The sequence below is a fragment of the Accipiter gentilis genome, chromosome 16 (genome assembly GCF_929443795.1).
Source record: "Accipiter gentilis chromosome 16, bAccGen1.1, whole genome shotgun sequence".
NCBI classification, from domain to species: Eukaryota; Metazoa; Chordata; class Aves; order Accipitriformes; family Accipitridae; genus Astur; species Astur gentilis.
The window spans coordinates 6,743,849-6,766,130 of NC_064895.1; the positions used below are offsets into that span (position 1 = coordinate 6,743,849).

At 37.1% G+C, this 22,282-nt stretch overlaps 1 protein-coding gene across 1 annotated transcript in view; it reads left to right on the forward strand.

Moving 5' to 3' along the window:
• Positions 1-22,282, forward strand: part of CSMD1 (CUB and Sushi multiple domains 1) — a 1,244,565-nt gene that overhangs the window by 1,141,786 nt on the left and 80,497 nt on the right. The window contains exons 50-51 of the mRNA XM_049818613.1: positions 9,887-10,072; positions 21,396-21,590. Of these exons, the coding sequence (XP_049674570.1) occupies positions 9,887-10,072; positions 21,396-21,590 (381 nt within the window). The remainder of the gene's footprint in view (positions 1-9,886; positions 10,073-21,395; positions 21,591-22,282) is intronic.

The window sequence follows — 22,282 nt, forward strand, 5'->3', positions numbered from 1 at the left end:
AAACCTAGTGTCATTGGCGGTGCCCTGAGGTATTTTACCTGTCCTCCGTCTACCAGTCCAGAAAGGCACAAGCTCCTATGTTATATCCATTAGACTTGCAGGACATCTTGAAGGTCTAAGAATGTCTTGAGTACCTCTAGACAATGGGAGATGGAAACAAGTCAAGCCCCATCTGCCTAAACTCTGTTGTAGTTAATCTAGTCAATACTGTCAGTGAAACTTTGGGAGCTCTTCTGCTGACTGGATGTCTTTTTTTAAAAGGCACTGAAATTTTGGCCTCTTCCTCTGGAGCTCAGGTACTTTGAGTGTGTGAGGATAGAGACAATATTCTGTGTGTGCTTTTTTGGCAGGAGGAGTTGGGGCCATAAACGTTAGGATCCCCTATATCATACTTTTCTTCAGAATTTAAGATCTCATGATTCCTCAGCTCTCAGGAATTACATGCAAATTTACCCCTTATCTTTCTACTGCTTATCCATCCAGATGATATTAACCTGCCACTACTACTACCACTATTGTTCAACCACATAGCAGAGGTCCGTTTGATGAAAATACGATGTTCCAGCACTTCAGAACTCTTAAAAAACTAGTGTGATGCTTTTTTTTATTAGCTTATCTCTTTTTTTTAGAATAGTCTAATTTTAAGTGGTATTCTTTTACATTTCTACTTTTCATATTTTATGTTCACATTTTAATACCAATGGCAGAGAAAGGCTTGCCAATTTGCTATTCTAACTTTGAAAACTATATCTAAACATAATGAGGTGTGTGAAGAGTTCTGAATAATAGAGAGAACAGTTCTTTGAATGATTTAAGAAAAAAGTCCCCAGTTTTAAGGGCAGAATAGAATAATTCACAGAAAGTGGGGGGGGAAATGTGCAGATATGTGCAGGACATGACATGAAGTCCCAGGACTTGATCATGGATAACCAGGGGCCAAAGAGTCCCAGAGGGTAATAAATTCTGAACAAAAATTAAGTAGACTTCAGACACTGTGTCTATCCTTGTGATTTTATCACTATGTGCAAGAAATAACTGAAATTTTAGCGATGTAGCATGTTCACAAATACATTTTTTTCTTTAATTTTAAGACATATTTATAATTTCAGCAATATATGTGTCTGTGGGTATGTAGATTTCTGTTATCAGTAGGAAGAAAAAGATTGGAAAGATAGGGAGTGAGTTTAATCTCTACTAGAAATTTCTTATTGATGTAGGATTCCTCAATTTTAATATGTCTCTTTTACAAATCTGACATAATTATTCCAACTTGTATGTCTAGATGAAGCATATATTTTTCAATAAACTCTGAAATGGAAAGTATATTTCTAAATTTTTTAAGTATCTGTTATCAAAATACATGCATTCTCTTTGAAAATTAATTAACATTACACATTTGGTCCAGCTCATGGATTTCATTATCGGATGTTTCCAAATAAAAATGCCTTTGATAAAGTCTAAAATTTCTGTAAAACCAGTCCTGCAGAGTTACAGTTGTACTTAATAACTTGACTGTGTAAGAATTAACGTTTGAAATAAAATTTGATTGTATTATCAAAAAAGGGGAGGTTTTTTGCATATTTAATGTAACAATATCAATGTTAATATGAACACATCTCTAATATGGGTTAATCTGGTAGGGTCAGAAGATATTTTTCAATTCCAGTCTTATGAAGTTCAGATGGCTGTAATAATGTCCTGGACAATGTATAAAGGACTTGACTCCTATCTCGGAAATGAGAACTTTTTGTTACTGCTTTTAGTACATTTGTGAGGGAAAAAGAGAAACATGAGTCGTGCTACATTCAAAATATTTATAAGCAGAAAAAACAGCAATTCTTACACAATAGCAGCAAATAGCTGCTGAGAGGAAATAGTATAAGCACCAATGATCCTGGCAACCACATATGTCATCTTAGCTACTGCTTAGCTCATGTCCAGCTCCCCATGCTGGGGGGAGAAGGAATAGAAGGCTGAGGATCAGGGATGAATAGATGATAAGAGAAAAAGAAAAAAAAAAAGAAAAAAGCTTGGCAAGAAGAGAGGTTAGAATAAAAAACTGAAAGCAAGTTGTCAGTGTCAGCATGGATCAGGACTGCAGGGCTGCAGATATCCAGAGACTGAGACATGGTGGCAGCAAGAGAGTAAGAGTGGCTGTGTTCCTCCGAGAGGCATGAGCAAATACATCTCTTTATCCCGCCTGTTCTTCATATACAGGACTCAGCCTTTGACTTTGTTCTTCCCAATTTTCTCCCATTCATTTGTAAAAGAGTTAAAAATAATTTTAAAGAGTCTTGAAGAACACTTGGCTGCTCTTCACCATTTGAGTTACTCCCTAGTAGGTTTATAAAAGAAAACTGGAGGTACCAACAGTAAGGAAGAAGTTCTCTAATCTGGATTGTAGGTACTTGGAAAGGCTCAAAACCTGTGGCAGACTCATGATAAAAATACAGCTGATGCCAACATTTCCTGCTTGAAATTCTGATTCCAAGTACTGTTGTTATTGGTACCTCTGTGCTTGCTGAAGTGGATAGAAGCACGCTGCAGAGCTAGAGATCCTTGTAGTTTTTGCTGTGCTGAGCAAAGCTTATTTGACAACCATAACTGGGTTCCACCTCTGCCCAGGGGTTGAAGAGTGATTAAATTTTTTTAGGGAGATATCCATTTGCAGTTTGTGCAAGAACCATGAGTCTGGAACCACCAAACTGCTTTTTCATAAAATTAGCTGTTCTGTGTGTTTGAGCATGGAATTAAACTTGGGCCTTTCACTTTTTTGATAAATGTTATTATGCAAAAAATGTCCCTCTTAGCACCCAGTCTTAAAAGAAAAATGTGAGGTAAGTAGCAGAGTTTAGAAGTTCCAAATCCCAGTTTCCTCTTAAAATGTATTCTAAACCTATGATCATATTTCAAAATATAAAACAGTAAGAGAAGTATAGTACTTTAGATTAAAAAAAAAACCCCAAAAACAGAAGTTTGAGCAGAAACCTGGTAACAGTCTTCTAATATGCTAGAAGTAGCTCCAAAGAGGAATGAAATAATCATCTATGTTCTTTCCAGATAGAGGAATTACAGCTAAGTTTACTTCAAGAGGATCTTAAGTTAGACTTTTCCTTATTTTTTTCTTCTTGTCTCAGAGGGGCTAGTGAAACACTGGAATAGGTTGCTTGTGGAGAATGTGGAATTTTCATCACTGGAGGTCTTTCAAGACCAAATTAGATGATCATCGGTCAAGTATAATTTTGGCTTCTGATAGCAGAGTAGACTAGATGACCATCCATAACCGTTTTTTACACCCACAGCCCTAGACCACACCGCCCTGTTTTTGGTTTCTTTGTTATTTCTGTGTGTATCCAAGTCTGAGAATTAGGATTTTTGTGGCATAGCTCTCCCCGATGTTTCCAATTGGATATCATAATATAAGCTGCTCAGCATGTTGTTTTTTTTTTTTGTTTTGAATCCCGCTTTTAGGAACTTCTCTATTGCTACCTTTAATTTTAGGGTATTTAAATGCTTATCTCAGCACTACGTTCAATGCCAGAAACAGGTCACTAAATGGTAAATGCTTGTGCATTAAATTTAGGGATTTTCCAATGTATGGAAATAAACTCAATGTCTGACTGTAGTGCAGTCTCCAGCTTCTTTTCTGTATGCAGTGAATTTACATGCTTTAAATATGAATAATACATAAGTATCTTAAAGTTATATAGGTGTATAGATATTTTCAATTATTGCCACAAACTTTCAATTTACTGGTTTTGATAAAAAATAAATTCCATTAACACATGTGGAACACTAAAGAACAACTAAAACTGCATCTGAGTTTCTAGGTAGTAAAAGGCTTTTCCACTTGTGTTGATTACCAGTTCTTTGGGAGAAGTATATTTTTTCTGCTGTGGAAGATAATAGAGACAATTAAGGTTGAGTTATGTATTTTTTTTATACTCTGAATGTACATCTCCCAGCTGGAACCTGGCAGTCTCATCTAATCATTGAGCTAAGAAGCATGTTGACAGTTCCTCAAGTCAGAAGATTTCTTGACACCATTCTTTATCATTTTACAACCATGTGGGAGGCTGGAAGCTTCAAAATACTTGGATGTGGGACAGTAGTGACATTGTTTCCACCGTCCAAAGACAATATGCTATTTCAGTCAGTTTACTTCAGCTAACTTTACTTCAAACATCAAAGTGCTTGCTATTTAGTGAAACTGGCTGTGCTAATATGTTTTGTTTGGACACTACTGTTCTAAAAGCCATTAGCAGCCTCAAGAAATTAGTAGCAGCAGGAATATTTCTTTCCAATCCCAGTCTCTGGGGGAGAAGCAAACAACAAATAAACAGACTGTAGCAGGAACAGTGCCAGAATGCCAAAACTGCTTTTATGACTAGTAGCTACAGCATCAGTGAGAATAACCTCACAGCGTAGCAGTAAAAGATTCAGCAGCAGTGGAGGAAAGAAGAGAGATAGTAGAGGACTGAGGTACAACACTAAGAATAAAAGTGGTGGAGTGTGACAGGTAAGCATAGATTTTGAGGTGCTTTAGTACACTGGACATTGCATCAGACCTGACAAAACTGGCAGGCCCACCTGGGTGTGACCCGGCTGTTGTACATCTTTTATTCTTTAAAATAACTTGTACATAAGAGCTACTCAGTCCTGAACTTTGCAGTAGTTTCTTGAAAGGTTGTTGCTAGAGGTGAAGAGCAAATGCTAACAGAAGTATTTGCTTCTAACATGAACTAAACAGACCTGGGTTTTGTTTGTTTTCAATTGACATAGTAAATTCTAATTGTTCCATAGAAACCACTAAGTTATTTGAAGTTAATCCATGTTTGAAGTATTTATAGGGAACTAGAATAAGGTCTGCCTGTATGTACAGATGTACACATGCATGGATGGGTGTGTAGACTGATAGTTCTGAATTTTGGTCTTATACAATTAAATGTATGCACACTTAATACAGAGATAGTAATTTTGATATCAGAAAGGAGACCTGAAAAACTTGGCAAGAAGTTAAATCTTAACCCAATTACATTGTACAAAGATTCATAGAATGGTTTAGGTTGGAAGGGACCTTTATAGATCATCTAGTTCCAACCCCCCTGCCATGGGCAGGGACACCTTCCACTAGACCAGGTTGCTCCAAGCCCCATCCAACCTGGCCTTGAACACTGCCAGGGATGGGCCATCCACAACCTCTCTGGGCAACGTGTTCCAGTGCCTCACCACCCTCACAGTGAAGAATGTCTTCCCTACATCTAATCTAAATCTACCCTCTTTTAGTTTAAAAACTTTACCCTTGGCCTACCACAACAGGCCCTGCTAAAATGTTTGTCCCCATCTTTCTTATAAGCCCCTTTTAGGTAGTGGAAGGCTGCTATAAGTTCTCCCCAGAGCCTTCTCTTCTCCAGGCTGAACAGCCCCAACTCTCTCAGCCTGTCTTCATAGGAGAGGTGCTCCAGCCTTCTGACCATCTTCGTGGCCCTCCTCTGGACTCACTCCCACAGGTCCATGTCCTTCTTACGTTAGGGGCCTCAGATCTGAACACAGTACTCCAGGTGGGGTCTTATGAGAGCGGAGTAGAGGGGGAGAATCACCTCCCTGGACCTGCTGATCACACTTCTTTTGATGCAGCCCAGGATATGGTCATGGTGAGCTTCTCATCAACCAGCACCCCCAAGTCCTTCTCCCCAGGGCTGCTCTTAATCCACTCTTTGCCCAGCCTGTAGTTGTGCTTGGGATTGCCCCAACCCATGTGCAGACCTTGCACTTGGCCTTGTTGAACTTCCAGAGGTTTGCACAGGCCTACCTATCAGGCCTGCTGAGGTCCCTTTGGATGGCATCCCTTCCCTCCAGCTTGATGTCATCAGCAAATTTGCTGAGGGTGCACTCAATCCCGCTGTCCATGTCACCAACAAAGATGTTAAACAGTGCTGGTCCCAATACCAACCCCTGAGGAATGCCAGTCATCACTGCTCTCCACTTGGACATTGAGCTATTGACCGCAACTCTGAGTGCAATCATCCAGCCAATTCCTTATCCACAGAGTGGTCCTTTCATCAAATCCATGTCTCTCCAATTTAGAGACAAGGATGTCATGCAGGTAAGTATGCTTTGCACAAGTCCTTCCCTTATCCACCAACGCTGTAACCCCATCATAGGAGGCCACCAAATTTGTCAGGCACGATTTGCACTTGGTGAAGCCATGTTGGCTGTCATCAGTCACCTCCTTATTTTCCATGTGCCTTAGTATAGTTTCCGGGAGGATGTGCTCCATGATCTTGCTGGGCACAGAGGTGAGACTGACTGGCCTGTAGTTCCCTGGGTCTTCCTTTTTTCCCTTTTTAAAAATGGGGGTTATGTTTCTGCTTTTCCAGTCAGTGAGTACTTCCCTGGACTGCCATGACTTCTCAAATATGATGGAGAGTGGCTCAGCGACTTCATCCACCAGTTCCCTTGGGACCCATGCATGCATCTCATCAGGACCCATGGACTTGTGCACCTTCAGGTTCCTTAGATGGTCTCCAACCTGATCTTCTCTTACAGTGGGTTGTTCATTCTCCCAGTCCCTGCCTTTGCCTTCTGCGACTTGGGTGGTGTGGCTGGTGCACTTGCCAGTGAAGACTGAGGCAAAACGTTATTGAGTGCTTCAGCCTTCTCCATGTCCCAGGTAACCAGGTCTGTGTCCTTCCAGAGATGGCCCACATTTTTCCTAGTCTTCCTTTTATCACCAATATACCTATAGCAGTTCTTGTTGCCCTTGACATCCCTGGCCAGATTAATTTTATCAGGGCTTTAGCTTTCCTAACCTGGTCCCTGGCTGCTCAGACAATTTCTCTGTATTCTTCCGAGGCTACCTGTCCTTGCTTCCACCCTCTGTAGGCTTCCTTTTTGTGTTTGAGTTTGTCCAGGAGCTCCTTGTTCCTCCATGCAGGCCTCCTGGTGGTTTTGCTTGACTTCCTTTTTGTTGGGATGCTTCACTCCTGAGCTTGGAGGAGGTGATCTTTGAATATTAACCAGCTTTCTTGGGCCCATCTTCCCTCCAGGGCTTTATCCCATGGTACTCTACCAAGCAGATCCCTGAAGGGGCCAAAGTCTGTTCTCCTGAAGTCCAGGGTAGTGAGCTTGCTCTTCACCCCCCTTGCTGCCCTAAGAACTCCACCATTTCATGGTCACTGCAGCCAAGGCTACCCTTGAGCTTCACATTCCCCACCAGCCCCTCCTTGTTGGTGAGAACAAGGTCCAGCATAGCATCTTTCCTTTTTGGCTCCTCTATCACTTGGAGAAAGAAGTTCTCAGCAACACATTCCAGGAACCTCCTGGATTGCTTACTTATGCGTTCAGACACATTGCCACAAGGCAGAAAAGAACTAAAGCTTGTTAGGACAGGGAGAGGCACAGTCCAAGGCTCTGGAGACACTGAAACATTTCACAGTAAGCATGACTGGAAATGGAGAATGCATAGGCATTTTTATGATGTAGTAAAACAGAGTGACAGTTTAACTTTCTGTCTATTCAGCATGCAAACAAATGTTTTGCAAGTGAAAAATTCTGCTTAATGTGACAGAGGGTCAAAGTTGGTTCTAGTTGTAGGTAAAGGATTACATTGGTTACTAGGGGAGTAGATAAAGCATTGAAGCAGATGCAACTCTGCTGCTTACTCTGAGTACACCAGAGCCTGGAAAAGCTATCACTCCTGCTGTGGTCACCTTGTGGGGAATGACTCCTAATGCAAAGACCTGCTCCCAGATGTAGCAGAACTTGCTTTTATCCTTCCTCTTCTCCACTTTCTCTAACACTGTTAAAAGCAGAAAGCGTGGGTCTCTGGAACCCTTTCCTTATCATGTCTCTCTCCCTTCTCTGTCCCACTACTACTCCTACTAGTGGCAGGACGCTCAATCCTTACCCACTGAGGGAGAAATTTGATAAGACAAAAGGATCACTGGTTGGGGTACAAAATGTGCCAAGAAGTTGTGTTACAGAAGAAGCAGCTTATTTTAGAACATTCCTACAGTTCTACTTCTATTAGCAATTTGACAGTTTCCAGATGGAAGCAAACAGCTGAAATGAACTAACCATTCATCATTTTATAATTCTTACCTCTCCTCATTATAATCATGTGTGAAGCACTGTGTTGTATTTAATTCAAATGCATCAAATGTGACAACTTGGGAATACTGAAAACAAATTTGAGTTGTGTTTATGGTACCATGACAATGTGTTGTGAAATTAATCAATTACATTGAATTGGGTAAATTACAATAAAAATTAGATTTTTTAAAAAATACTTATTTCCACCTCTGTTTAACAGATTTCAGACAAAGGCTGTCGTTTCTTCTTTTGAAATTTATTGACTTTATTAAAATAATAAAACTTCACAGTGTCAAGGGGAAAGGAACAAATACCTACAGGACTTTTTAACTGCTGAGATGTTGAATTACGTCTTACAATTGACTGTATATATGGAAAAGACATTTTCCTTTGTAAAACTCAACGTTTTAGTAGTAAATACTTAGAAATACAAACTTCAAAGCTGTGTTTTATTCAGTGTATTTACTGAAGAGCAATATACTTGATGCCAAACTCAAAGCAGCTAGTGATTCTGTACACACACACATTGTTTTATATGAACTCTTTAAATAGACTTATGGTAATAATGTGATGTGTTCTCTTCTCCAAGTTACCATTTTAAAGAAAATAATATCCTTTCAGAGAAAACAATACTATGACTTTCCCTTCAGAAGTGTCATGGGGCAAATATAAAATCTTTACCAGCATTACTGATGTTCAAGCACCTAGAGTACATCTCTGTGCATAACTATTTTAAAAGAAAGCATAGCATTAAAAGGAATTTTAAAAAAAGGATACTGAGGAGTTACCTTTCTTCTTTTCATTATCAAAAGCAAGAGAGCTGAGAAGTCAGATGCAAAAGGCAATCCTGCCTTGGAGACCTTTCCTAAAAGTGACTGAAATAGATATTTTTGTAATTAGACTTTGCCTTAAAATTGTATATTATGAAATACTGTTAAATGAACTATACTGAGCTGTGGTTAAATAAATGAATAAATAAGCCAAAAAACTAGATGCTATTCAAACTTCACTAAGTTGACAGCAAATTATACTTTTTGAACTTGAAAGAATATCTGCTCGTCTGGAGAGAAATTCTGAAGGAACAAAAAAAAGGGAAAATAATTCAGTAAGTAATTTCCTTCATGGTATGGAAGATGAATGAACCTGAATTCACATAATATTTGGCATTCTGAGGTGAATTAGTCAAGTATGTAAATAAGTGTTTAGATATTTGAATAATGCCCTTAACTTCAGAGGAACTCTTCCCTGTCTAATCTTATATTTAAGTGCTTTTCTCATCAGATAAAAATTGTTAAATTGACTTCTTAAATAACATTGTTAGGAGGTTTTGTTTATATTAGTGCAAGAATGAAAGAAACCCTGAGAGAATGGAAGCAGACTATTGGAAAGCATTTAAGAATTTTCCAGTTCATTGCTTCTTGGACCAAATCACTTTGGACGCTTTCTTGATTTTTTTCCCTAGAAAAGAAACAATTGCCATTAGCCTATGTTGAAATTTCTGTCTCTACAATGATTGGATTAAACAAAATAATGATTTATAAAATGTTTGTCTATATTAGATGTATAGATGTATTAGATGTATTAGAACCCATCACAAAGTTTATCAATGTTTTAAATAATGTTACATTTATCGGAATGTTGTAAATATGATGGAAAATTAATTTCAGTTGTTATGAATGGGATATGTCAAAATTACTAACCTATGTTTCTTAATTCAGTGGTGGGACAATATTTAAAAAAGTATATATGAAAAAATGCCAATTCTTTATCTTTTTCCATCCTTTTTTTTCAGCTGTGTCTTGTGGTATTCCTGACTCCCCTGGGAATGGTTCAGTTATAGGTAATGAATTCACTTTGGGCAGTAGATTGATATATGAATGTAATGAGGGCTTCAAGCTAGAATCCAGTCAACAAGCAACAGCAGTGTGTCAAGAAGATGGATTATGGAGCAACAAAGGGAGGCCACCTGTTTGCAAATGTAAGTGGGCATGTATTTCTCAAGCATATTTCCCTTGAACTTTCTCCGGAAAATCTTCACTGGTGATATTTAGGTTTTATGTATACATATGCTCTGAACTGGCCATTCGGGAATGTATAATCATTTAGCATTTAGTGAAGTAGAAGAGGCCTGTAAATTTGCTTATTAAAAAACCTCCTTGTTTGTCTTCTTCAAAAATCTGAATTCAACTTATTAGATAATTCAGTTTCATGTATGTTTTCTTATTATGAATAATGTGTGCTTCTCCATTTTCACAGTAAAAGTTTAATATAGTTTCTAAAGTACTAAAAGCAAAAACTATTTCTTAAAATACTGCTAGTGTAGATAATTAAGCTGGGTAAGAGTCCTTTAGTCTTCAATTTTGCTGCCTGTCAGAAGTAGCCAGTGTAATGCAGACTCCTCTACCATGTGATATGGCCTCTCATTTGCATTGGGTACCTTGTCTTTGTACTGGATAAAAGCGATAATTATCTGAGTATGACTTCAAGTGTGTGACCTGAAATACCGATTAGTACATAATCTTAAAATTGTTAATTGCTATAATACTATAGATAAAATTTTTGAGATTTTGTTTAGAATCTTGAACTAATCAACAGTATATGTATGTGCTTTCCAGATTCTGAATTTGAAAAACATGTTCTGAGTTTTTCAAACACATAAAATTCAACTTATTTTTAAAGAAAGAGTAAAATGGTATGAATATAAGAATTGTGAAATTATACACGATTGCGAAATGGTTTTAATTTGAATTAGTTGTCAGCAAACAAATGTTAGAAAATATTGCTGAAAGTTACTTCAAGAGATCTTTTAAGCATCCCTGACAGATGCTCATTTAACCTAATCTTGACCTTCCCGATTACACTATTTCAGTAACTGACTTTTTTTTGCCTTGCAAAGTGTTTCCTGAATATAACCTGAATCTGTTTTTCTGTAGTGTAAAAGCATTATTTCTTTTTGTATCCACAGTGGTCAAACAGAAGTTATTTTTTTCTTCTTTCATTCTTTTTATTGTGTTTGAAAACTGTGTTTTTTGTCAAAAAGTGTGGTGGGTTAACCTTGGCCAGCAGCCACACCCTCACGCAGCTGCTCACTCATTCCCCCTTTTCAACCAGACAGGGGGAAAAATAGGATGAAAAACATTGTGTCTCAAGATAAGGACAGAGAGTTCTGTCACAGGACTTGCCTTGGGGAAAATTAGTTTAATGTATTGGCAATTAAAATAAGGTCAAATACGTGTCAGGAAAAAAAATAAATTAAACCAGCACTTTCCTCCCTCTATTCCCAGGGTCAGCTTCACTCCTTTGCTCTTGACTCCTCTCCCCACCCCAAGCAGTGCTGGGAGAGGAGGAGTGGGAGTTGTGATGGGTTTATAAAAACCTCCTCTCTCCTGCTCCTTTCTCCTCGCACTTTTCCTCTGCTCCTGCTTGGGTCTTCTCCGCAGGCTGTTGTCCTTCAGGATAAACTTGCTGTAGCGTGGGTCCTCCATTGGGTGCGGTTCATTCACAAAATATCCCCCTGCTCCAGTGTGGGCTGCAGTGTAGATACCTGCTCTGGCATGGTCCTCTCCATGGGTTGCAGCAGAATACCAGCTCTAGTGCCTGGAGCATCTCCTCTGCCTCCTCCTCCTCCTCCTCCTCCTCCTCCTCCTCCTCCTCCTCCTTCTTTTGTGACCTTGGTGTTCCCTCTGCTGCGTCTCACTCTTTTTGTACCCTCCTCCTCTGCCTGTGCAGGGGTTTACCCTTTCCTAAATACACTTTCCTAGAGGTGCCACATCTTGGCTGATGGGCTCAGCTGTGTCCTGTAGTGGGTCCTTTGGAAGCGGCTGTGTCCAGCAGCCCAAGGCTGTCCTCACAGAGGTCACCCCTGCAGCACCTCCCCGCCCTCCCCAGCACCTTGACTCCTGCACCCAGTACACCTAGTCACCCCGTCCGCAGAGATAACTGTCTTGCTGTGATTCATTCTCACTCCTTCATACTTTTTGGGCCGGCGATTCTCATTATTGTCTTCTGGACATTCTCCAATTGATCTGCACCTTTTTGAAGGACAATGTGTAAAACTGAATACAGCAGTTCCACAGAGTACATAAGGAGGATTATTCCAAACCAGCTGGGATCACACAGACGTGCTCTGAATTCAGAGCCATGTGTGGAGGGACAGTGGTGCTCCAGTGTATTGAACTGCACTTCATTCTCTCAGAAAAAGTTGACAAGGTACAAAGAACGTAATTTGAATGATTAATCAGCAGAAATATAAACAGATTTTTTTTGGAGGGAAGAGGCCAGTTAAACTAACTGGGGATTAAAAATACTGAATTAATAACACTATATCCGCAGTACAAAAGTAAAAAAAAAAACCACAAACAAGCTTGTATTATTGAAATGATCAGACTGAACCAGACAATGACTACCCTGTAAAACAAAGCTTAATTATTAACATTTAGCACAAGTTTCAACATTAAAAAAAATAATATTTATAATAGCCTAACAAATTATATATAAGTCTTTTCTTTTCTTTTTTCCTTTTCTAAAAATTTATTCAGTTTGAAAAAGAATCCCATTACTTCTAAAACCAGAAGTGCTAAATTAAAATGCTAGTGATCTACATGAGAATATTAAAGTCAATATTTTCAAAATGGATTGCTATTCAGAAGCAGGCATGCTTTACCCAAGGTTTCTTACTTGCAATGTGCAGAAAAGCTTAGACAATCTGCATAACAACCTGTTTTTGTAGTATTGCTGCTGTAAGGATAAATGTATTTAGTCTCCAGAGACAGAAACATCTCAGACTTGATTAGCAGCGAAGACAGCACAGAAAGGTAAATGGTAAATAAATGAGTTCATTTTATCCCCAGGTCTATTAAAATGAAGGTTGAAATCAGTGCAGTTTGTTTTGCAAAGTATCTCTGGTAATATAATGCCTGAGGCAGATGTTTGAAACTCCTTTCTTTTCATTAAAAGTATTTACATCAGATTTAAATCGTGAGAAATATGATTCATGCTGGTCATACAGCAAGACACAGATGGATTATAGACATTAGGCTATTGAATTTAATTACATGAAATATCAATCAACAGATATCTATTAAGAGAGCGTAACTGAATGGCAAGGAACTTTTTTCAGTTATTCTACACAGATCTCTAGTACACAATGGAGGGAACTAGAGATGTCTATCTGTATTACTATTTGAAAGCCTTTATCGGGCAATACTTTAAATCAGGCCAATACTCTCTTTAGAGAGTGACCATATAGTAGTTACTTTACCTATCAATACAGGACACTGTATAAAGTATGCAAAATCTTTCTACTGAAACCTGTAAATTAGTACATTACTGTTGGTCAGAGAAGTGAGTGTCATATACAGTTCCAAAAAACATACCGTCCAAAAGGTGTAGATATATCCAAGAAATCTGAATAAAACAACTTTGGTCTCCAACTATAGATGAGTACTGGTGCTTGTATGATTCTTCCCTTACTGTATGCCACATAAACTGCCTCTAACACTTTTTACCCCAACTAATATAATTTGGATAATGCTTAAAAAGAAAGGAAAATATGTACAGACATGATTACAGATTTAAGGTTTTAAGTTATAGCTATAGTTAGCTGAGAAACGCTGTTTTACCTATTACCAACAGTTTTACACGCCTGTAAAGTACTCTTCTGAAGTCATAAGTTTCCATCTTTCTAAGATTAAAAAAAAGAAAGAGAGCAATCTTTTGGGAATTTTTTGTCTATTCCATTTCATCAGATATGATTTGAATTTTGTCTGCTATTGTGGAAATACAGATGCTGATTCTTGCTGTGACAAGTTAAAAAGGGAGAAGAACACAAATGAAATTTCCTTCTTCTCCTTTGGATGATATAATCTTTTGCTATTATTATATAGAATTACATCATTATAACATGATTATTACATTTTGTTTATGACTAATTAGTGAAAATTATTCTTCTTATTATTTACTGCCTTACTTTCTTCAGAATATATATCATCAAGTACAGAGAAATAAAGTCTTCCAAAGCAGAGACTGAAAGATGGAAACAGAAAAGGACTTAGCTGTCAATGCAAAATTAGATGTGTTTCTCCCTAAATTCAATCCAGAGCCACACTTGGATATTTAAGATATTTACTGAATAGAGAGATTCATGCTTGGAATAGTATCTGTAACTATTTTGTAAAGAAACAAAGTCATCTAAATGTGTTGGTGAGGGTCAATCTATTTATCTAAGACACTTGTTTGGATTTATATTTTTTATTTATATTTTCAAATACATTTCACCATGTGTTTGTTTTCCTGTGTGTCTTTCTCCTTCTCCTGTGAAATTCTTCTGATTTAGAAAACTAGATTTTTCAGTGTTCTAGAATTGATTTTCCTTTTTCATCTTGTACAGGATTTTGGGGGTTTGCATACAAAATTTCAGAGCTGATAGAAATGAGAACAGAAGTAGTATACATTCTTTCCTGAACGTCCTTGTGGCTTTGACTATCTCTTTACATTTCATATGCTAAAGATGACAGATAAGAATAGTTATCTTTTGGGGAGTCAATATATTTTCTTAGGGTTTTTGATTTTGTGGACACTTGACACTGACTTTCTTAATGAAATAGAAATATTGGTCTGAATATTGGGTTCTCACTCCACAGCAATTGAACTTCTTAGTTGACACCATTAAAGTTTGTTCATAGCTTGAATGTGTTGTTGTTTACTTGTTCTCTGAATAATATAGAGAAACAGTTGGTTTAGACCATTCTTAAATATTGAAAGAACTAGAAAGAATGAGCTGTGCCTCACTGTGTCAGGAGTAGAAAATGGATGATGTGATAAGGAGAAACTACTGAAAAAATTTGGTATGAGGTCTAAATCAATGAAGGAGGTCATATTAAGCCTGTCCTGAAAAAAAAAAAAGATAACTTCTTTCTCTGTTTAGTATGTATACTTTAGTGGTATTAGAGAGTTTGTATTTCCTTGTTCCAAAATTCATGTTCCATGAAAAGAAAACTCGGTTTTGAGTTTGCTTTGACAAACAGTGTATTCCAGTACTAGAAACTTCTACTAATTTGAGATGTGGTAACATCCCAGTGTTTGCACTAAGGAGAGTTTAAGTATGTATGATACTTTTAGAAGAACTAGGGTGAATGTTAGCACAATTCTTTTACAAGTCAAGCATCACTTTTTTCATGACAAAGCAACACAAAAAGAAATGTTCCCTGGGCCAGCAGGAAACAGGTTTTTTTTAATACAGGCATTTTTGCATGGTAGAAAATGTGTAATGCAAATTCTTAAGAATATTATAATTATGATTAATGTGCAGTTTTAGAGTTTTGCTCTAAAAAAGACGTAGTAAAAAGACGTACAGACACCTGACCACTTGAAATTAATGGAAGTATAACCTTTTTTGTTCCATAGGAAATCTGCAGACCTAAAGCTGCTTTAAGATATATGCAGAAAAGACCATTAAAGTAGGACCTGGTTAGTGCAAAGCAGAACTTTCAGTTCTCTGCACTTTCTGTGCTTTTTGACCAGGTCCAGGGAACCGATTTAAAATATTGTGCCAGAGGGTGAAAAAATGATGTCAGCAAATGTTACGATTTATTTGCATGTTTCTCTTCACAAGATGGAAAAACTGAATGTGTTCACTTTTTGCAAGATCACCTTGTCATATTTTTTTTCTGATTATGGTACTCTAACAGGTCTCTAAAACTAAGTACCATAATTTGTAAACCAAGAGTATGAATATATACAATATTATATTATATTTCTGTATAAGTACATATAAGCTGTACCCATATAGGTTATACTCCATATGTGTTGGTGCTGACATCTGAACCAGTATGTTTATTAAGAAAAATACTGCTGAAATAGGATAACTTGTTAGCCACTGTTCTTACTTGCTTTCCTTTTCATAGAATTAAGTGGATGCATAACCTAGGAAATTGAATTTGTAGTTAATTAATTTTTCTAAGCTTTTGATTGCCTGGGATGATCCCTGTAACTGCATAACTTTATTGCTATTTTCCATTACTCCTTTAATATAGTCATTGAAAGATTTAAATCTTGTTCTTCATTGGTTTATGCTAATTTCTCTAATATCAAATATTTTAAAGAACAACTAATGTTACCTTTGCATAATCTGCATTTTTCAGATTTCACTGTAGATATTTTTGGAAGCTATGGTGTGCTGAGCTATAACAGTGACGGTTCAGACACTGATTTTTATCTAGAAATTAATTGGAAAATAATTAGAAATTTTAGAAGCCTTTTTATAAATTTCAATATGTTTGTACAATATCTAGTTATAGAACTATGAATCACAAGTAGTTCTGGAATAAAGCATCAGTTGTATTATAAATTCAAAAAGCAATTTGTTAATATAAACAGGCAAATATTCACCACCAACTCATCGTAGATATTGTGCAATTTCTGGGGCATTAGCAATAGGTAGGACATTCAGAGCACCATATGCAATATTTCTCCTAACATTTTCCTTAATAAATCCTGAGGTCAGTAAGTAATTTTTGGAGTATTTTTTCAAGGTTTGGTATGTAACATGGAGTACTTATTAAGGGTTAGTACTTAGTGAACTGTAGTAAAACAGTTGATTAGTTTAGGCATTTTACATTAGTCCAGATACATTAGACTGATAACAGATTGACTTGCTGACTGGACTGACAGACTGATACGGAATACCCTGTGATCCTTTTGTTTATCTATTTTGAGGTTTCGAAGCCTATTCTGTGGAAATATTGAACAACAAGAAGTGCTTAATTTTTTTTCTCTGTGCTTTGTATTTTTTTCTACTAGCATACTGAAACTATCAACTTGCTCAAGTGATCCTATTTTGTTCTCAGGTCTTTGTTCTTAGATTCTGTGGTGTGTGGGATTATTTGGTTTCTTACTGTCTTCTTATTTGACTAATACTTATTAATTTAAACCACACTAGTCTCTCAAGCATTATACACAAGTTGACCTTAATCTTGCTTTTTTTAAGCTACTAGTAGATTTAGTCAAAAGGGTATATTTGAACAATATAGTTATTATTACTGCATTATAAGTTCACAATACAGTAAGACAAAAATGCCTTTTCCCTTTCTTTGTGATTGCTAACTACCTGCTAAAGAATGGCAGCCAAGTATCAGATGCCATTACACTGGCAAATAATAATAGAAAAATCCTGTAACTGAGATATTTTTCCATCATATACATTGTACTTGTCTCTCCCCCCCCCCCCCCCCCCCTTGAAACAATAATTACATTCAGAGTCACAATATTCAAGATATTCCTGGAATAGCATGAGATGTACTTTTTTTTTGCTTACTTAACAATAAGAAAAGCAAAGGCTTGTAAACAGAAGAACAACTCAGTAAAATAGAAAAGCCAGTCTTCTGGTATTCAGATTCTAGGAAAATCTTGATAGTGCAATGTGTTTGTTGACCAGAAGAGCAAGTAAAAAGAATTATGAAATTACAAAGAGTTAATCATTATGAAGAATTAAAACTAAAAGCTAAGCACATTACTGCACAAGTTCTTGTTAGATTTTAGTTGCACTTGAAAAGATCTTGTTATATTTTTTTGGTCATTGCCACTGTTCATATAGTGAACATTTTGCTCGTGTCTTGAGTAGCAAATATACCTGGGCTTATAGAACAACTCAATTTATTTGTCTTTTTTTATGGTAGGTATATGTCATTATGAATTCCCTGCTTTTGAGTCTGTTCAGAATTACCAGTATATGGTGACCATCATGTCATTAAAATGGGTAATCTTAATCATAATTTCAAACAATAATTCTGTTTTCTGACCTATACTTTATGTAAAGCAATATTATTCATATAATTCTGTATTAAAAATACCTGGAGAAAAGAGAGAACATCTTCACGTCTGCAAGAAGTTGAGATTGTCCCTTACAGAGTTTCATCTGTGTAAATGACAATTTAAATAGTGCCCAGTCCATAATTTGCGAGAGAGAGACTGTGAGAGGCAAATTGATGCACTCATTCATAAACCATGTGCACAAGATCAAGCATCTGCTAATAGTCTTTTTTTTTGTTCCTTGAATGACGGGAAATAAAATAAATCAAAATCAGTCCCTGTAAGGTTAAAATTTTTCAAGCAAAAGTTTTAGTTGAGTACATCAACACAGTCTATAAGTATATTCTGTGCTCAGTAACATTCTCAATTAGAAACTGTAAAATCACGTATCAGAATCTGGTAGTTGTTTGTAAAGTGTGCTTGCAACAAGATTCTATGTGTATTTATAGCTAAAGAAAGAATAAATTACATACTAACCTCAGTATGGAGAGGAAACATCTATGTGGCTTATTTACATATTCTGAAATAGCTGAGCTTCTTATCTCCACGTGTCTTAAGATATCCCCTATGGTTAAGACTAATATTTTTACTATTAGACTAAATAAGAAGCTTGATTTCATTTTTGAAAGAACCAATAAAACTATTGCTTGAAAGGAGAAGTGATAAAAAATATTAAATTTGAGGGGTATTAAGTACCTGTTTGGAATATTTTTTGTTTTCTGACAGACCTATATGATTTTCACTCCAAGGTGTTAAAGGAAGTGCTTTAATATGCTTAATGTATTTAAAAACAAATAAGAAAAAAACTGTTTCTTAGTAAATAATTTATAATCCTTGAGTAGCTATGAAACACAGTTTAGTATTAGTATCAAATTAAATTAAATTAGAAAGTAAGAAGTCCTCCTTTAACCTGGAAAATTGTTCATCACTAGTCAGAATATTGTTATAAAGACCAAAGTGAAGACCGATTAACTTTCAAAGTGACTGTACGCTGGCAATCCTTCCAAGATATACTGGAGAAAAAAAAAAAAAAAAAAACCCTAAGAAAATATTCTACAATATCAACTGAATGTCACCTTATAATCTGTCATTTGCAAGTTCTTCAGATGATTTCCCCTTCATAACTTCTTACACATCTTCACAGATATGCTGTGGTGCCAGCTCTGTGTTTCCTAGATGCCAGAATTTACCATTGGTAAGATAACTATTGGAAAAGGTAGATGAATAACACTAGAATTGTCAAAGGTATTCTGGAAAGTGGTGGAAATTTAGTTTTTTACAGGAATTGTTCTTTTACAGGAATTGTTCTTCTGTCGATTTCCCTCTATTTCATTTGTATTGGCTTTGCGTGGCAAGGTTTTGGTAGTGGGAGGGTTTACAGGGGTGGCTTCTGTAAGAAACTGCTGGAAGCTTCCCCCGTGTCCGTCAGAGCCCATACCAGCCGGCTCTGAGATGGACCCGCTGCTGGCCAAGGCTGAGAACATCAGCAATAGTGGTAACGCCTCTGTGATAACATTTTTAAGAAGGAAAAAGTTGCTGGGACAGACAGAAATGGCAGACAGAGGGAGGAGTGAGAATATGTGAGAGGAACAGCCCTGCAGTCCCCCAGGTCAGTGCAGAAGGAGGGGGAGGAGATGCTCCAGGCGCCGGAGCAGAGATTCCCCTGCAGCCCGTGGGGATGAAGACCCTGGTGAGGCAGGCTGTCCCCCTGCAGCCCAGGGAGCTCCACGGGGGAGCAGATCTCCACCTGCAGCCCGGGGAGGACCCCACGCCGGAGCAGGCGGGTGCCCGAAGGAGGCTGGAGCAGGGGAACAGTGTGATGAGTCCTGCCCCTGAGGAGGATGAAGCAGCAGAAATAACATGTGATGAAATGACCGTAAACCCCATTCCCTGTCCCCCAGCACCACTGGGGTGGGGGGTTGGCAGAGAATCCGGGAGTGAAGGTGTGCCCAGGAAGAAGGTGGAGAGGAGGTGTTCTGAGGTTTGCTTTTATTTCTCATTACTCTACTCTGGTTGATTTGTAATAAATTGAGTTAATTTTCCCCAAGCTGAGTCTGTTTTGCCCATGACGGTAATTGGTGAGTGATCTCTCCTGTCCTTATCTCGACCCGCGAGCCTTTTGTTATATTTTCTCTCCCCTGTCCAGCTGAGGAGGGGCAGTGATAGAACGGCTTTGGTGGGCACCTGGCATCCAGCCAGGGTCAACCCACCACACATTGATTGCCTGAACTAGGCCTTTTCATCACACATTCATACTCATGATAAAATCACTTTATACCTCTGAGACAGTGTAAAGTCTACGGAATATGTAATTATTTTTTTGTCAGCTTTATTAGTCCTTTCCCTAGTAGAATGGTGTAAATTTATTATAGCATAAATGAGAATCAGACTTTTCTTTTTATTTCTTCAGTATAGTGTGGGGTTTTTACACACTTCTTCCTAATGCTTTTGTCTTACACTGAACAGGGTGGTGACTTCAGTATATTGCACAAAAGATCAGAGGTAATGATTCCTAAGTATACCAAATATTTAGAAAAGTTGACAACTTTTCTTTAGCAACATATAAGGAAAGCAAAAGAAGAGGAAATTAATTTCTGTTACATGTTTTTTTGTTTGATTTTCCTTGGAAAGTACAACTTTTCTCAAGTGTTCCTGAGGTAGTAATTTTTTCTAAAGTACTCGTTGGGACATAGACAGTCAGTAATTCATTCAGACTTTTCCTATAGCAGGAAAATTCTGAACAACATGGTATAGGATACCAAATACAGCTATTTTTAAATAACGTAATCATAAATATTTTCATAAAACTCATTAATCTTTACAGAGACATAGGCACATTAAGATAGAATTCATGTCAATATTGTAAATATTCTGTGCATCTTGAATTGCACAGCATCAAATTGAAACTGAAAAATATTTAAGAATTCTATATATGATTGGTAGCTATATTAAGCCTTATGAAACACATAAACTACAACTCTTGTCTACTGGCAGTCACTGAATTCTCTTACGAAATCTGAAATACTAAAAGCAACAGAACTGAAATCAGTCTAAAAATCTCTTTAAATGTTATCTTTATTTTTTTAGGTCAACTGTTCTAGACTGGAACTTTTCTAAAGTGAATATCATAGTTAAAAAAATAAAGCATCACGAGCATTTGCAAAAATTGTGTACCATTATTTGCTTTCCCTTTTACATCCACTGCAGTCTGTGATGTGTTTTGTCTCTGAAATTTTTAAAGAAATCTCATTAGAGAGAGTAACTGTATGTCGTTGTTCCACTGCATCTCACTAAATGAAAATGTACTACAAACTCCTGCTCAAGTTGTAATACTTACTGTACATTGTTCATTATTTTTCCTGGAACTTGTATTTCACAAATGCTTACGATATGCTCAACTTTACTTTGCAAAACTTCTGCAAGTAAGGCAAGACATGGATCCGTGAAGAAACTTTGTGGTAGAATGCTAATATTTAGGTGTCCTTTCTTCACAGCTGTAACTTGTCCCAGCATAGAGACTCTGCTCTCAGAACATGTTGTCTGGAGACTGATTTCTGGGTCACTGAATGAGTATGGAGCTCAAGTCATGCTCAGCTGCAGTCCTGGATATTACTTATTGGGTCGAAGACTCATACAGTGCCGGACTAATGGAACCTGGAGCGTAGGCAATGAAAGGCCAAGTTGTAAGGGTAAGGAACTTGTTTACAGAATATCCTATGTTTTTTCATACATATTTTATTTTATAAATAGGTTACAGTTTTTTAAAAAATATTTTGCTATCAGTCTCCTGTAAGTAAGCAAATATGAAATTTTCATTAACTTGATGAAATTAATTGATTCAAGCTTTTTATGTGTAAATTACAATATATTTCGATACACAAGAGTCAATGAAGTAGCATCAGAAGATCAATGTGGATGATGATCTGGACTGTCTGACTATGGATTTATTCAACTAGATAGTGTGTGAGTATTTAGAGAATACTAGGAGATAATGTTATTACTTTAGAAGATTCCAGATAAGAGTTAGAATAGAAGATGATTGCTTTGACTTCTTTGGTGAAGCATGAAAACTCTACTGTTGGAGAAACATATATATGAGCTTTTATAATGTCTTCATACAAAAGTATCATGAATTACATCAGCCCTGACTTTGGATGTATAAAGATTTAGAAAGCCTTGACATTCTCAGTGGGATCATGCAGTTGTAGGGGGTTACAGTACCAGAATCTTAATGAATCCCCCCCAAACTTCATTTCTTCTTTTTCCAGTGTGTTATTTGCTTTGGTTGGAGAGGATATTTGGCACATCACCCAGTTCTGCTACCCTTAAAGCAGTAACTTTTCCTACATCGTGGTAGTACTTAGAGGATCTCTTTCAATGC